The sequence below is a fragment of the Bactrocera tryoni genome, chromosome 5 (genome assembly GCF_016617805.1).
Source record: "Bactrocera tryoni isolate S06 chromosome 5, CSIRO_BtryS06_freeze2, whole genome shotgun sequence".
NCBI classification, from domain to species: domain Eukaryota; kingdom Metazoa; phylum Arthropoda; class Insecta; order Diptera; family Tephritidae; genus Bactrocera; species Bactrocera tryoni.
Window position 1 is genome coordinate 13,432,907 of NC_052503.1, and position 16,126 is coordinate 13,449,032.

Sequence of the window (16,126 nt, forward strand, 5' to 3'; positions counted from 1 at the left end):
TTATATTTGTTTTTTTTTTATTTTATTATTATTTTTTATTTGGTTTTTTTAGTATTATTATTTTTTTTCGTTTGTAATTTAATATTATTTTATGCGTGTAATTCTATAGTCACCGTCGTCACCACCGATGGATGTCAGCGTGTCACAGTCATGACATTTGAAAAATTTATATTGCGCTGAAGTGTGTTACTACTGACTTCGTTTGCGGTGTATGTCAGCTTGTTATTGTTTTTGTTCGATTTTTAAACACCATATTTAGTGTTGGTGGTCTCGAGGCGACTCTAGAGTCGTGCATCTACTAACTGCTATAATTTCGCTACCATTTTTGTACATTTTTTGCAAAGCATTGACGACTTCGCGCTTGAAGCGAACTTTAGTGGCGGTGAACAAGCGTCTAGCAAATAGAAAACACTTACTTTTAGTTTTCTTTGTATTTGCAATTTTATTGTTTTTCGAATTTTTCCGTACAAGATTTTTGCTTGCCGCAAAATGATGTCATCCGAACGCATCAAATTTTAGTTGAGTTTCAACAGTTGCACGGCGCACAATTTGCGTGGCGTTTAATTAACGTAGAATACTTGTCTGAGTAAAGTGCGAATTCATTTCACTCAAATTGCTTTCTTTGTCCGTTTCTCACCGGCTTTTTTCTAGCGCATTGATAAAATTCGTGGTTTTTGTGTTGTTATTTTTTGCATATTGTTCATATGGCTTGCAGCTGACACGATTCGTATGAAAGTGTGACGTGATAAATTATTTTTAAACGCCGGGAAGGATTAACAGCTGACATCTAGTAGTGTGGTGAAAATTCATATTCATCTATTGAAGCAGATTTATTTTACTGTTACGAAAGCGTTTTAACATTTGTGTGCAGGTGTTTTCCAAAGAATTTATATTAAAAATTCAAATAATATAGCAATTTCGTAACGGATAGTGGTGAACATAAAATACAATGATATGAAATTAGTATTTAGGCTGCACAAAGAATTTTATGCTCTTTGGCTTTATTTATGTGATTATAAGATATACATATAAAGCGCAATGAAAACAATAAAAAAAAACTGTAAAATAAACAAAGTTGTAGGCGCTCATCGAATTGAAAAATTAGCGATGAAATGAGCTTAATGGCGCTAATAAAGGAATAATAACAATAAACAAAAGAAAAAAAAACAGAATAAGGTTTAGAAAAAATAATAAAAATGAAAACTATTTTTCAAAGAATACTTACCATATGAATATCGTTTTTGTTTTTTTAGCAAAATCTATTGACTTTGTAATCAAAACAAGCATTTATTAATTAACATGAAAAATGCATTTAAATAACGATATTTACAAAAATGTGTTAGGTTTCGCACTGCTAGAGATTTGAATAAGCATAAATTGTAGAAATTGGGGTTAAAAAATTTGTTTTAGTATAACTTAACTAATGTTCTTATTTATATTGTTTAAAAAATAATAAATTAAATTTTAAAACTTCCTAGTTTGCTATTTATCATATTTTTTGAGGATCAGTCCTTCGCTCAGTCAACAACAACGGCTTGATTTTACTAAATTTCTTCCAAGTAGCCTACTTTTAAGATCCAAGTTAAAAAAAACTAGTTGTTTCTATGATTTCATTCTTCAAACATTTTATTACTATTTTTAAGCTAGTGAGCTTCTGGTTTCGTAAGCGGCAGCTGTATAGATATCTTTACAGCTGGTTCTTTTTGATTGATGATTTGTCAATTTCAGAAATACCACAGAAATCAGAATATTAAGGAAAGTCCCCTCAGGAAAAATTATACTATATATATTAAAGGGTTGTTTTAGTCACTTGCAAGTGAGGAAAAATTCGGTTTTTGTTTTGTGAATTTTTTATTTTTTTTGCAAAAGAAATTTTATTTATAAATCTTCACCGATCTCCAGTAAGACTTGCGAAACAAGGTTATTTTTTTCTTAAAATTTGCATTTGCAAATTGAGAAATGATCGAAGAACTAGTCAAAATTTTTGTTTCTGATTGAATAACGGCTTCAAAAAAATTATTTATAGGGTTATATACAGTTAGAAGGCCGAAAAAAGCGAATTTTTCAGAATTTTTTCTGTGAAAACTTTTAAAAATTTTGATCCAAAAATTTGTACACATATTGTGGTATCATTTAACTGTATTTTGAGTATTAGTAAAAATATTTACATGGAAATAAGCTACAGCTGCTCTCCGGGAGCTCTTCTCAAAAAAGACGTTTTGCGGTGACCACTATATCTCTGAACTGGATCCTCTGAAATTAAAAAATTAAACAGATTTCGTTAAAGTAATGTTAAATCTAGTAATTAATCGAAGAAATAAACAAAATAAATTTCTTTGACAAAAAGGGGGTTTCTCAAAAAAAATTGATTTTAGAACAAAATTTCGGCCTTAAATTGTTTATAAAAAAATATTTATGTAGTAATGTTGGTCATATAGTTTTGTTCACCTAACGGTTGTTGGAAGAATTGAAATCCGAATGGCTGTCTGTCTCTGCATTTGTCCGTCTGTGTAAGCGTTGTTCCTTGGCAAAACAGTGAGGACGAGTTCGTAGATGGGCGTAATCGGACCACGCCCACAAAACGCTTTAATGTACATATCTTCTGAAATACTTTGAGTATAATATCCAAACTGGGTCTGAACAAATCACCCAATCGACACTTTAAAATTTAATGAAACTAGGTGATAACCCCGGCCATTCCCCAGCGAAAACAAACGAAATCGCGCTACAACCACGCCTACTTCACTTATAAATCTTCACCGATCTCCAGTAAGACTTGCGAAACAAGGTTATTTTTTTCTTAAAATTTGCATTTGCAAATTGAGAAATGATCGAAGAACTAGTCAAAATTTTTGTTTCTGATTGAATAACGGCTTCAAAAAAATTATTTATAGGGTTATATACAGTTAGAAGGCCGAAAAAAGCGAATTTTTCAGAATTTTTTCTGTGAAAACTTTTAAAAATTTTGATCCAAAAATTTGTACACATATTGTGGTATCATTTAACTGTATTTTGAGTATTAGTAAAAATATTTACATGGAAATAAGCTACAGCTGCTCTCCGGGAGCTCTTCTCAAAAAAGACGTTTTGCGGTGACCACTATATCTCTGAACTGGATCCTCTGAAATTAAAAATTAAACAGATTTCGTTAAAGTAATGTTAAATCTAGTAATTAATCAATCGAAGAAATAAACAAAATAAATTTCTTTGACAAAAAGGGGGTTTCTCAAAAAAAATTGATTTTAGAACAAAATTTCGGCCTTAAATTGTTTATAAAAAAATATTTATGTAGTAATGTTGGTCATAGGCTGTCTGTCTCTGCATTTGTCCGTCTGTGTAAGCGTTGTTCCTTGGCAAAACAGTGAGGACGAGTTCGTAGATGGGCGTAATCGGACCACGCCCACAAAACGCTTTAATGTACATATCTTCTGAAATACTTTGAGTATAATATCCAAACTGGGTCTGAACAAATCACCCAATCGACACTTTAAAATTTAATGAAACTAGGTGATAACCCCGGCCATTCCCCAGCGAAAACAAACGAAATCGCGCTACAACCACGCCTACTTCACTTATAACCCAAAATGCAAATCAATCAGAATGTACTGGAAAAAAATTAGTCAAATAGTGCGCAAATAGAGCACCTTATGACTACAAAGTTTCCCAATCGGGCCAAAATTATTCAAGTCTCAGATAACGAATGTGTGGAAATTTATTTATTTATTATTATTTTTTTTTATTAAAATTATTATTTTTCATTAAAAATTATTTATTTTTTTAACTAATTAATTATTTTTTTATTAATTTATTTTTTTTATTTTATTTATTTATTATTTTTTTTTAAATTTGTTTTTATTAAAAATTATTTGAATATAAATTTTATCTTCTAAATACCATAATTTTTTTATATTTATTATTCGTTTCATATTTTTAATAATTAAAATACTCAGCTGATCTCGGAATAATTTCCATTTTATAAGAAGCTCAAAAGTTTAGTTTAGTCTATTTTTATTTCAAACTAAAATTACAAATCCGAGAAATTATTGTAAAATAAATGCCAATGACATTTCGACCAATGCTCAACGTAACAGCCCACCCCACTTGCTCTAATTTTTCCTGCGGGCATGGCATTGGCAAGTTTTCCCCCAATTCCTTCACAATACAGCAGTTTAGTGTATTTTTAGTTTTTCTTTCCATTTGCTTAATACCGCGTGGGTGATTCAGCAGTCGGCGCATTGTGGCTTATGGAATATGGCAAAAGTCTTTGCTTTATCTGCTTTTATTATTTCGAAGAAAACCATTTCGCTTAAACATGTGTTCCTTTGTATTACTTTATCTGCGTGTTTCCTGGTCGAAAACGCTAATGTGAGCATTTAGTTAGGTGTATGTATGAGAGTGCGCTTGGATGTTGTACAATTGAAAATCGGCAGCCACAACGCAAATTAAGCGAATGTGCGATTTAAGTTTAGTACGGGAAGACGTTTGCTTGCTATTCATGCCATTTGCACAACTTGTGTATGGATAATCTTTTTTCTGACGTCAAATTTTCATGGCTCTTTGGACATGTATTTCTGTTTGGCAGTTTAAATAATCTTTGAATATACATACATATCGGCAACTAAAATGCAAAATAACATAACATCACTTTGCATAAGTTTACAGGAGAAGGGAAAAAGAGATAATAAAAAGCACTTGTACTGAAACTAAATTTTAGTTTTGGTTATAAAGTGGTTAAGTATTGGTTATAGATGGGTTATATATTGGTTATATAGCGGTTATATCTGACAGCGGAAGCTGAAAATTTTATGCTACATATATGTACATATGTAAAGGAATCTCGTAAGGAATAAAAAATTCAATTTCGATTCTTTTGATGATAGGTTGTTTTGCATTTTAGGTGACGATATGTAGTAAAATATATATTTTTTTATATTTCGTATTTCTCTTATTTTTTTGTATTTTTTTTGTTTTTTTTTTTTTGTATTTTATATTTTTAATTATATTTTATTCGTTCGTGCCTTCTACAGAATTTTTTTATTATAGTTTGTTATAATTGTTATTGAGGCTGTGTTTTTGTATGTTTTTCCTGCTTTATGTTTTTCCTTTAGTTCTTATATTTTATTTATTTTATAACTTTTGTTTTTATTTTGTCATTTTTATTTTCCTCCCATCCAATGACTTTGTAATTTCTCAAGTTCTTCCTCTTCCTATTTGTTTTATGTTTATGTTTTTTTTTGTTAATTTTTTTTTTGTAATTTTTGTTGTACGACAGCGTTGTGGTTGCGCCTAATTGAATTTTTGAGTGGCATTATTAAAATTTTGCATAAACAAATGCGAAAATTTCCGAAACTCACGCTCTTAAACGCCTCATTTATTACGATTTGGTTGCGTTGTGTGCTGTGCGCGTTGCACTTCTATATACAAAGTGCTTAATTTGACGATTTTCGCTAAAATTTCTTGTAAATTTTATAGTTGAGCGCAAGCTAAAGACGCTGCGAATCCAAATTGGTTCAGTGAACTCATGTCGGTTTTTATGAAATAAAAAATAAATAAAATTAAAATTGTCTGAATATTCCCAAACACCTAAATTTCAAATTCTGAAAAAATTTGCCAACTGCGCACCCTTCATACAGTGGTCTTAACTGAAGTACCGCTGTTGCTGCAATGTCCTTTCGTTCGCGTTCACGCACCGCCCAGCCGTTAGCTGGCGCCTCACGTCGTCGTTCGCTCTCCAGTTCGCGCGCCACCTCGTCTTCGGGTATCGGTAGCGGTGGCGGCGCCTACAATTATAACGGCAGCAATTACAATAGCAATCACACAAATGGCTACGGCAGCTCCACTTCACGTCCTCTAAGCACGGGCTATTATCAGAATGGCTCGAGCGCATCATCGTCTTCCTACTACCAGAGTCCGTATGCGAGTATTTATGGTTCGCGTGATAATCTCTACAGCACAGCCGGAAGTCGTGGAACAGCGGGTGCCAGCAGCAGCTCGTATTATTCGAATGGTAAAAATGCTGGTGGTGGCGTCATTGTAATTGGCCGTTACGAATACACTTGCACATCCGCTACGACCGCTTATCCAACCAAAGCTACTGGCACCTCAAGTACCCATCATGCTATATCGAGCGCAACCGCATTGAAAAAAGACGCCACTCATTATACACCAAGAAAAGTCAGCGCTAGTGTTGACAATCATCTTCATCATCATGAACATCATAATCATCAGCATAATCACACTCATCATCATCCGTATAATCATCATCATCAGCAGATGCCGCCATCACCACAGCAATATGCAAAATCCGCCAATCCGAAAAGTACCTCCACTTCCTGCATCATCTCCACTTCACATCACCATCATCATCCAACGCCAACGTCAAAGCTTGCAGTGCAAAGAACCTCTCGACATGCTTCGCTATCGCCAACCGGTAGCCGCCATAGGTGCAAATGCAGCTATTGCGCACCCTCCACCAGCAGTAGTATGTCGAGATCTCATAATAGCACTGCCTCATGCACTGCCGCCAATAATAGTACTAGCAGCAATATTAGTATTATCAACAATAATAATAACAAATCATATTTATACCACTCCTCCCAATCCACAGCCAATGGCGGTGGCAGCAGCGGCTATGAATCGCGTTACAGTTCGAATCCCTACAGCAGCAGCGCCAGCGCCAGTGATCGCTACATGAGTCCCTACACCAGCTATGACAATGGTGTAACCACCGCCTCCTTCAGCCTAGGCAGCAGCGCTGGCAAATCGAACTCCTTCAAGGGCACCTCCACCGGCAGTTCGTCGTACAGAAGCACGCCGAGCAGCGCGCGCTCAACGCCGTCGCTGCTCAAGACCAAGACGATCTCCAATTCAAATGGTAATTTGAATTCGTACGCCAGCAGCACAGCCGCTCCCACATCTGTTGCGGCGGCAGTGAGTAGCAGCAGCGCCGCAGCCATGGCCGCTTTGGTGGGACGTAGCAACTCGTTGCGTGAGCAGGAGCGTAAATCGCGTAATCGCTCGCGTTCACGTAGCGCAGCGCAGCGTTCGGTTAGCGCTTCGTCAGAGAAAAGTGAAGGTTACGAAGTACGTTCGTGTGTACTTTTGCACAAAAATATAATTAAATTTTATATATTGTTGTTGCCATTAATGTTAGAATTGTTTATTATGATCTTTAATTCCATTTTATGTCTTTCAACTTTAGTAATGTCATATATCAAATGTAATGTTTTGCCTCTATTTTTTATATTTTCAGAGTGGCGGTGAGCGCGGCGCATCGCGTTCACGTTTGAGCAGCACCACTAATGCCAACACCAACGCAAACTCCACGACAGACGAGAATAAAGCACGTGATAGGTCAGAGAATGGCGAAGCCATCGACTACAAGGCTCTATGGGAGGCTGTAAAGTAAGTGCAAGATAGTGATTGAAGTTGGCTGTGGCAGAGAAGGACAGCACTTTCTTCACTGCCCTAAAAAGTCCGGAAGGTCATCTTCGTAAAAAGTGGTTATGTCGTGCATTTCCAGTTGTCAAATTGGAATTCAAAATTATTGTCAATAGTTTTGACATTATCAGCTGAGACGAACTTGATTTTCGAATAGGGTCAACAAATAAAATTCTATGTTCGGTTTTTTCCTTTAGATGATGCGGATGCCTAGAGTCTTTCCGAAAGGCTGGCCCATATCTTACTAAAATGGTGTTCGACTAAGATTTCCGTTCTGTGAATGGGGGGTGGAAGCTCCCGAATTCATGACCCTCTACAGCCGAAGCTTTGGGTGCATTAGCACTTACGTGGGTGCCACTTAAAGTATTAATCCTTTCGGTTTTTGCATTTTTACCTTGCACTAAAGTTGGATGGGACTTTTCGAAGGTATTATTTCCTTCATCCTCCTACTTTCTGAGGCGCTTACTGGAAGCCGATCAAGATACCTCATCCATCTCTCCCCTGTTTTTTTTTTAAGAATTCGGAGCTACGTATGACTTAAAGCAAGTTATATATCTTAATATCTATATATCTTAAACTTTATCTTGATATTGATAGATATATGCTATAGTGGTCCGATCTGAACAACATGTTTGGATTTTGTAGTGTTACCTTAGATAAAATCTCTGCCAAGAGATCAAGAGATTTTGATTTATCAGTTGGTATGACAACTATATTCTATACTAGTCCGATATTCATCACAGTTTTTGGGACCTTCAGTTCCTTCAGCGAATTTTGTTTTATCTCTTCGATCGACTGAAAACGGGTTCCACTCCGATGTTTGTTGACTTGTTTGCATGTCAAATCCATGTGGGATCGCAATTCGCACGATCAAGGATGACCTCTTTACAATAGTCTTTTTGGAAAAAATTCAGCGTTATCGGAATGAGTCGAGCAAGAACACGTTTCATACCCAAAATATCCACCAAAATCATTCGAACGAACTTGCGAGAGATGTTGAGCTCTCTTGCCATATCTCTAATACTTCCCTAACGATTTTCAAGCACCCATATCCGTCATTCTCAGCTCAAGAGGTCGAATGTCCCCCAAAACGAGGCATGTTTTTTACGATCTCTTGACCGTCTTTGAAGGCCGATTTTTTATCGATCATTGATCGTTTGAGTATTTTTGAAAATATTAAAAAATTTATTAACTTTTGTTAATGTATATTTCGAAAATCGAATTTCAATGATGACTTTTTTATTTTCATCATTTTAGATTGGAGAATGACAAGCTCAAGCAGCAGCTTAAGAAGAAAGATGATGAAATCGTACAAAGTAGAGCAACACTCGAAAGATTTACAAACGCAGTAAGTTGAAAAATACAGAAATTTACAATTTTAAGCTAAAAAAAAGATGCCGAATAATCTGCGATAGATTATTTAGTTATACATAACAATAATGAATAATTATGATAAACAAAATAGAAGCAAAAATATGAAAAAGCAAACAAATTAAAAAAATAATTGCTCTATAAAAGAACTATATTGAAAACAACAACAAAAAATATACTAAACGTGCATTGCCCGCTGACAACACACATACAGCTAATTTCGAATTATCTATACAAATAAACAAGCCATGCGTTTTTAGCATAAAGCCGACAGCTACAAGCAAACAAATTTCCGCCAAATTACGCTTAAACAGAAGGCAATTAATAAAATTGACCGAAAAGCCAATAGAAACAGTAACAAAATAAACAAAAACAGAAAATATGCCAAAAACATAGGTCAAAAATAATGTAGGGATTTCAACATCAACCGTTGAGCAGGAAAAATAAACACAAACAAATACAAGTAAATGTGTAAGAACAGAAAACAAACAAAACATTGTGCTGTCTGACTCTGACTAAAAAAATATACATACATTTATGCCTGTACCAGACAAAACAATAAATAATACCAACCAATAGATCACATTTAGCGAGTTCGATCGTAGACAGCACAACTGCTTTATCGACACACGAAAAAATCACATTTCAGCTACTAACAGACGTAAAAAGCGACTTGCCAATATTACACTTGCGCTCCACTCACCAATCCACGCTGCGCTCAATGGCTAATAGCAAATATACTCTTCACTTGGTCATGCTCTTATATTACGCCTAATAAAAGACTCTTGCTAATTTCCTTTACTCCGCCAAAAAGCATACTGCACAAACACACACACATACATAGATTTACACACGCTTCCCAACCGCCCCCTACAAAAAGTAATAAGTTTCCGCTAAACGCTGCTCTCGCCTGCTATTATGATTGAATTGTATCTATATTTGTTGTACAAAAAAAAAAATATTAAAAAAAAAATGTTAATCACTAAATTTGAAAAAAAAGTAAAACAAAAGAAAATATCGAAACAAAATTTTCGCAAATTTAATTTTTGCAGACAACTAAAAACTCACTCTCAGAGCTTGAAAAACGCGAAAGGAGAGCAATGGAACGCAAACTTTCCGAAATGGAAGAAGAGTTAAAGGTAAATAATTTTCCAAGCACACACCTACACATATACCTACGACATACTTACTACACACATACACACAACTATATGCACAATACGTGCATGCACCCCCAACCGTTACCACCGCCTTAACACGTTCACAGTTGTGAATATTTTTGTTTGTTAATTGTTGTTTGATACACTTAACCTGACGCTATTGTGATTTATTATAACACCCTGTATACGAATTGAAACAAGCGTATATTTATTATGAAAAATATAGTTTTTTTTTAATTTAATATGATTACACCAAGCAAGTGCTTTAACACCAAGCTTTCGATTGCAGATACGCTAAAATAAGCTTTCGATGCATAACGGATAACTGTTTTTTGTTTTAATTTTTCTAGAAATTTTTTATAATTTTTTTCAATTTGTTTTTATTTATTTTTTTTCAATTTTTTTATTTGTTTTTTTTTTTAATTATTTTCAATTTTTTTTTTAATTTTTGTTATTTTTTAGAATTTTTTATTAGTTTTAGTCTCGCTGTTTGACTAATATCTAAGTTTTTTGCAATAGATAAATTATTTAATAGTTTTTTTTTTGAAATTTTTATAGGAATATAAGAAAACAAGCTTCCGATTGAAGATTCGCTAAAATAAGCTTCGATGCGTTACAAATAATTGTTAATTATTGTGACTTTTTTAGAATTTTATTTATATTTTCTTAAATTTAGTTTTTATTTTATTGGTTTTTTTATTTATTTTATTTTATTAAGTTTTTTTATTACTTTTTTTTTATATATTTTTTAAATTATATTTTTTATTTTTATACTTATATTTATTTTTTTTTATTTTTTATTTTTCTTTTTAATTTTTACAATTTTTTTAGAGCTTAATATGATATAGTCAAACAGCGAACCTAAGTTTTTTACAAACAAAAATGTCTTTTCTTGATTTTCGTATTTTGATAAATTATTTAATTTTTTTTTAGTTATTTAATGCGAATATAAACACCCTGTCTGTGGATACTTTTGTTTATTATACGTTTTCTTAAGCTTTTCTGTCTTTTTTGATTTTTGCTTCTGCTTCTCTCCAGCTTCGGCATTGTTGCTTTGAATTTTTGATATTTAGTCCTTAAGTGGTTTTTATTCATAATTTTTTGAAAGTCTTTCAATGCGCAAATTTGAAGAGCACATAACGGTTTACTGAAGAGTTTCTTCATTATCTGCACCCTGTGTTCATTCATTTCAAACAATAATTCCATTCGATGTGTGCATATTTTGCCAACATAAATATAATTCAAAGCACAAATTTGAAGCATTATTTTATAAAAAAACATCGAGCGACTTTACGATCTTTACAAGATTCATGATCATCTTTTGGAGAACTCATATTCACATTTTTACGCCTTTCTGTAGCTTTCAGAAATGTTTATACATTTTTGATTTTTAAATATCAAACATAACTAATATTATCAAAGCTCAGAACTTTTGCCTTTCTGCAAGTATGGAAAATATTATGGAGAGATTATGAAATTGATCGAGCAATACGAGCTTTATAAAAAATAAATGTATATTTTTTCGATTTTTGAGCAGTCAACTATCGATAACAAATGCAATTATCAAAGCTCAGAACTTTAGGCTTCCTTCAAAGTCGATAATTATTAAAAAAATACTGTAAAGATTTGGAAAACGTTGTGATTATGAAAATGTTTGAACAATACTAGTTTTATTAAAAAATAAATCGATTTTTGAGTCAACAGATATTACCACTTAATAAACGTATGTGAGAAAAAGAAAATTTGATGAGAGCTTTGGAGCTTTCACTTTTCTTCGATTGTTTTAATTAGTGTTTTTTTCTCAAAAATCTCTAAGCCTAAGCTTGTGTAGGGGAAATTTCGATTTTTGATCAAAAATTATCACTTATGTGAGAAACTCAAATTTAACTATAGCTTTTTAGCTTTCACTTGATTTCGATTGTTAAAATTAGTGCTTTTCTCTTAAAACTTTCTATATCTTAGAATATTAAATAAATTTCCAAGTTTTGACTAGTCTAAAATTATCACTTATGTAAGAAGATGATACTTAACGAACACTTTCAAACTTTCATTTCGATATCTCGAAATCTTAATATTTGAAGGTAGTAAATTGCGATGTTTATTTAATCAAAATTATCACTTATGTGGGTATTCGAAACTTGACCAGCTTTTGAGCTTTCACTTCGTTTCGATCATTTAATAAAGTATTTCGCTTACAAAATGCGAATTGATCTAATTCTCCTTTATTATATTTCCATTTCATTACTTAGAAAAAAATATTGTATATATATATTTTTTTCATTTTTGTTCAAATTTACAATTCGCACACACATATTTGTACATATTATATAAACATATGTTTTTGTATAATAACGGTTATGTATTCACCACTTTGTTTTGTGATTTTCGCGTGTCACATCGTTGTCCCTCACGTTCACTACAACCATTAAACACATTCAATTTGTTCACAGTCTGTTCACAGCCTAAACATGCAGCATTTTTCAGCATTCATGCATACACACATACTTAGAACCATCGTTAGAACTTGTAATTATCCCTCGCATATCAAACACATATTATATATGTATATCTCGCATTTCTCATTCATACTTGCGTCGTTGCAACTCATTAACCTTCATTACAAAACTCTGCGCACGCAGTTCACAACTTATGATTTCCGCAGTTTTATCATCAGTCAAACCATATACTCATCTTTAGTGTGAATTTTGTTTTATGTTTTTCACTTCCTCACCTGATTACAAGTTAACCCTGCAATTGTTAAACATCTCAGTCCTTTACATTCGCAACTTCGTCATTCATACCTTTGTTTTTCATGTTTTCATCAATCATCGAATCATCGAAAACGAAATCTGTTAATTACCATGCTCTTATACTTCTCGTTCTTCTCTTTTTTCTCCATCACTTTTGTTGTTTTTTGTTTTGTCATTTTAGCTATTGCAGAAGCTAAAGACTGAGAATGAGCGTTTGCGTGCGGAGAATCGCGCTCTCACGCGTGTCGTATCCAAGTTGACCACCTCAGCTCAAAGTCAACTAGCTAAAAAATCAAAATAAATTTAATAAATTCCTGAAAAAAATTATAAAAAATTAATTAATTGTGAATTATATACGCTATAGACTAAGGAAATGAGTAGTTGAAAATTTGTTCACGAATTGCGAAATATGTCTAAAGATAAGTGTTCATTAAAGAAAAGAGAAAGAAGCGAATGTGCTACAGTATTTAAGCTCGCATTAGACTGGAGTATTTGCACTGACACAATGCGATCACAGCTGATGGAAATTATCTGCATTACCGTTATAATCAAAAGTAACTAAATAGAAAATAACAAACCGCATAGTAAGCTGTAAACAGTTTGAAAATAAAGGCTCGCATAGTACCCAAAATTTTGGTTGTCGTGTAAAAGTAAAGGACAGAACAATTGCCGATCGAAAATTGAGAAATCTCACTACGAAATTGGTTTGAAACTTGGTTGGTTTGGAATTTGCAGCAATACATCACTGAATTATTGAGCGAATTCAGTAATGATTATTGTACGCCTGGAGCACAAACGGAGTAAGCTAAGTGAGAGAGAGAGTAACACTTACTATCATCTAGTAAAGCAGTGAATTAGCGTTCGAAAAGAGTTAAGCGGCAGTTTGTCACGTGCCAAGCTACAGTATCGCCGCACTTTGCAGTTTTCATTGCTCAACAATTGCTCGTATACTCATAGTTATACTACATACATACATACAATATTTAAAAGATTATAGTAATTTAATATCATAACCGCACAATAATCGAATAAAACTAGTTGAAATGATTATAAAGTGTATTTAATTAAGTGGAAGGTTATTTAAAAACAAAATCGCTCAGCGCATAGCATTTGAAGTAACGTTGAATTCTTTAGCATGTAAAAAAATACTGGAAAATTAATCGAAATTCATCTCGAAGGCAAAAAAAAAAAAATAAAGCTTCGTCTCCAACAGACAACGCGTAGCACTTTTCAGCTTTGGTTTCATACAAAATTATTTTCATCTTTAAACAACAACAGTCTCGACGTTGACTAAATTCGAGGGTTTCCACTTACTTCAAAATACTTAATTAAAATTTATCTCAAAGGAAGAAAATCTTTAAACAACAACAGTCGCGACGTCGACTAAATTCGAAAGTTTTGACTTGTGGTTCCACCTACTTCGCATTTACGCCGGTATGAGTATTGATAATATGAATGTTTTCTTTGCAACTCTGTTCGTTTTTTGTTCGTATTAGTAAATTGACATGTTCCTTAAAAAGCAAACGATATTCAAAAGGGTTTTATTGCTAGAAGTCTTTGCAGTATGCGTATTGTCAGCGTCTTTGGTTATTGAAAGCGGGAAACTTAGGAGAGTAATTAGAATGAGAAAGTGGTAAAATTGAGCTCTTGTTGTGTTGACTGGTGTAAAATATATAATTGTACTATATTTCAAGAAATTTTCGTTCAAAAAATTTATTTCAAACAGCGCTTTTGTTCTCTAAGTACATTAAGAATAAAATGCAATAGAAGAAATCTAGTTGAGAGCGATCTGACACCCTGACGTCATATTAGCGAGCACCTGAAGAGAACTACTTTTCATTATTTATTTACGTTTTTTATGAGCAAAGTTTTTTAAGAGTTATTTCACTGAACGACCCTTAACTGTGAAAAACAATCTTGTATTTCTTCGTATTTTCATATTTTTCTGAAAGCTTTTATCTCTAAAGCTGTTTTAAGGAGATTAAGTTTCTTTCCATATTTTTCTATAAGCTTTTATGTAAATCTGTTTTTTGGAGATTAATTTTCTTTTCATATTTTTCTGAAAGCTTTTATCTCTAAATCTGTTTTAAGGAGTTTAATTTTTTTAAGAGTCAAGAGAGCTCTATTTGTACTCCTTAAGCTACAATTATTATTTTTTTGTTGTTACCATTTTTTCCGCTCATTACGCAGTTAACCTATAAGGTCCATTTTGTAATCCTAAATTCACTGGCAAAGTTTTCCGGCAAACGTTTCTTTTGAATATCGTTGAAACCACTGTTGCAGTTTTCAAAGAATCACTGTAAGGGTAACAAAGTGTTAGTGAGAGCTGTTGATCCCTTGTTAAACTGTTTGTATGCCCAATGATTACTATTCTCTTTGGTTATACTACTCTGTGCTGAGTTTAAACTTTGTAAAAAATTAATAAACATATTCGATAAAATATTCTTTCTTTGTTCTGTTTCGTGTTTTGTATGCGTATTTAAGAGAATTGGAAAATTGTTCATTGAAAAATTTTGCAGTTTTTGTTTCATACTTCTTATTCTATTAGTTGAAGTTTGTGCAAAAGTCTCTTATATATTGGCTTAACTATCTTTCCATTATTTCTTTAACCACTTATATCACCCCTTTTGTTGTGCAAAATTTGTTCGGTCTTGTTTTCAAAAATTGTTCAGTTTTGTTTTCAAGTTTTGAGTATGTATCTGAAGTTATTAAACATCGTTTAATTAAGAATCTGATAGAGTATGTAATTGTGGTTTTTCTCGAGAGAAATTTATAATTTTGAGATTGTTATTGATTTCAAAATCCCTTGTTTTTCACAATCTCTCTTAAATTCTGTGTTGTTTATGTTTTTTGGTGCCACCCTATATATTTTTTCAAAAAACTATGAATTGTAGTGCCCGTTGCTTGTATATTAAGTTGCTGAATTTTCCAAAAGGGCTCATAATTCATATACGAGTTTGTGTACTGAGTTGATGAAGTTTTTTTATTGAAGCTTATCACCATTTACTCTTATTAATAATGTTTCGCGAAGAGTTTAGTATATAGATTATAGTTTTTCACTAATTATAAATAGTGAAAATGCACTCTCATGAAAATCTAATTCATCTTTCCCAGAGCAAGGAATATCCATTCACCGTTGCAGATTAAATAATAAGAAAGATTATGAACTGAGCTTGTTCATAGCTTGACTATGTATTCAGCCTAAAGGTATGTTTGGAGTTAGCACCATATCCTTGCGTCATCGACCTCGAACATAATTTCAGAGAAGTAAGCAGTGAATAGATCTTTACAGAAGGCTGCCTAAAGACTATTCTAACAGAGCTATATAACATACCTGGTTATGATTTTCCTTCACCCATTACAACCAAAATATATAAGGGTACTTCGTTGGTCTCATTTTCAACC

At 32.9% G+C, this 16,126-nt stretch overlaps 1 protein-coding gene across 8 annotated transcripts in view; it reads left to right on the top strand.

Moving 5' to 3' along the window:
- Positions 1-16,126, top strand: part of LOC120776527 (protein phosphatase 1 regulatory subunit 12A) — a 52,059-nt gene that overhangs the window by 31,392 nt on the left and 4,541 nt on the right. For 3 of the 8 annotated variants that reach the window (XR_005705435.1, XR_005705434.1, XR_005705433.1), the window contains 4 exons: positions 7,253-7,404; positions 8,698-8,788; positions 9,864-9,950; positions 12,903-14,155. Coding sequence is in view for 4 of the 8 variants with exons in the window: in XM_040107259.1 (XP_039963193.1) it covers positions 5,665-6,007; positions 6,608-7,083; positions 7,253-7,404; positions 8,698-8,788; positions 9,864-9,950 (1,149 nt within the window). In the remaining 4 variants the exon portion in view is untranslated. Of the gene's footprint in view, positions 1-5,472; positions 6,008-6,607; positions 7,084-7,252; positions 7,405-8,697; positions 8,789-9,863; positions 9,951-12,902; positions 14,156-16,126 lie in introns of all 8 variants that reach the window. The other 5 variants (XR_005705436.1, XM_040107259.1, XM_040107260.1 and 2 more) reach the window with 5 other exon arrangements.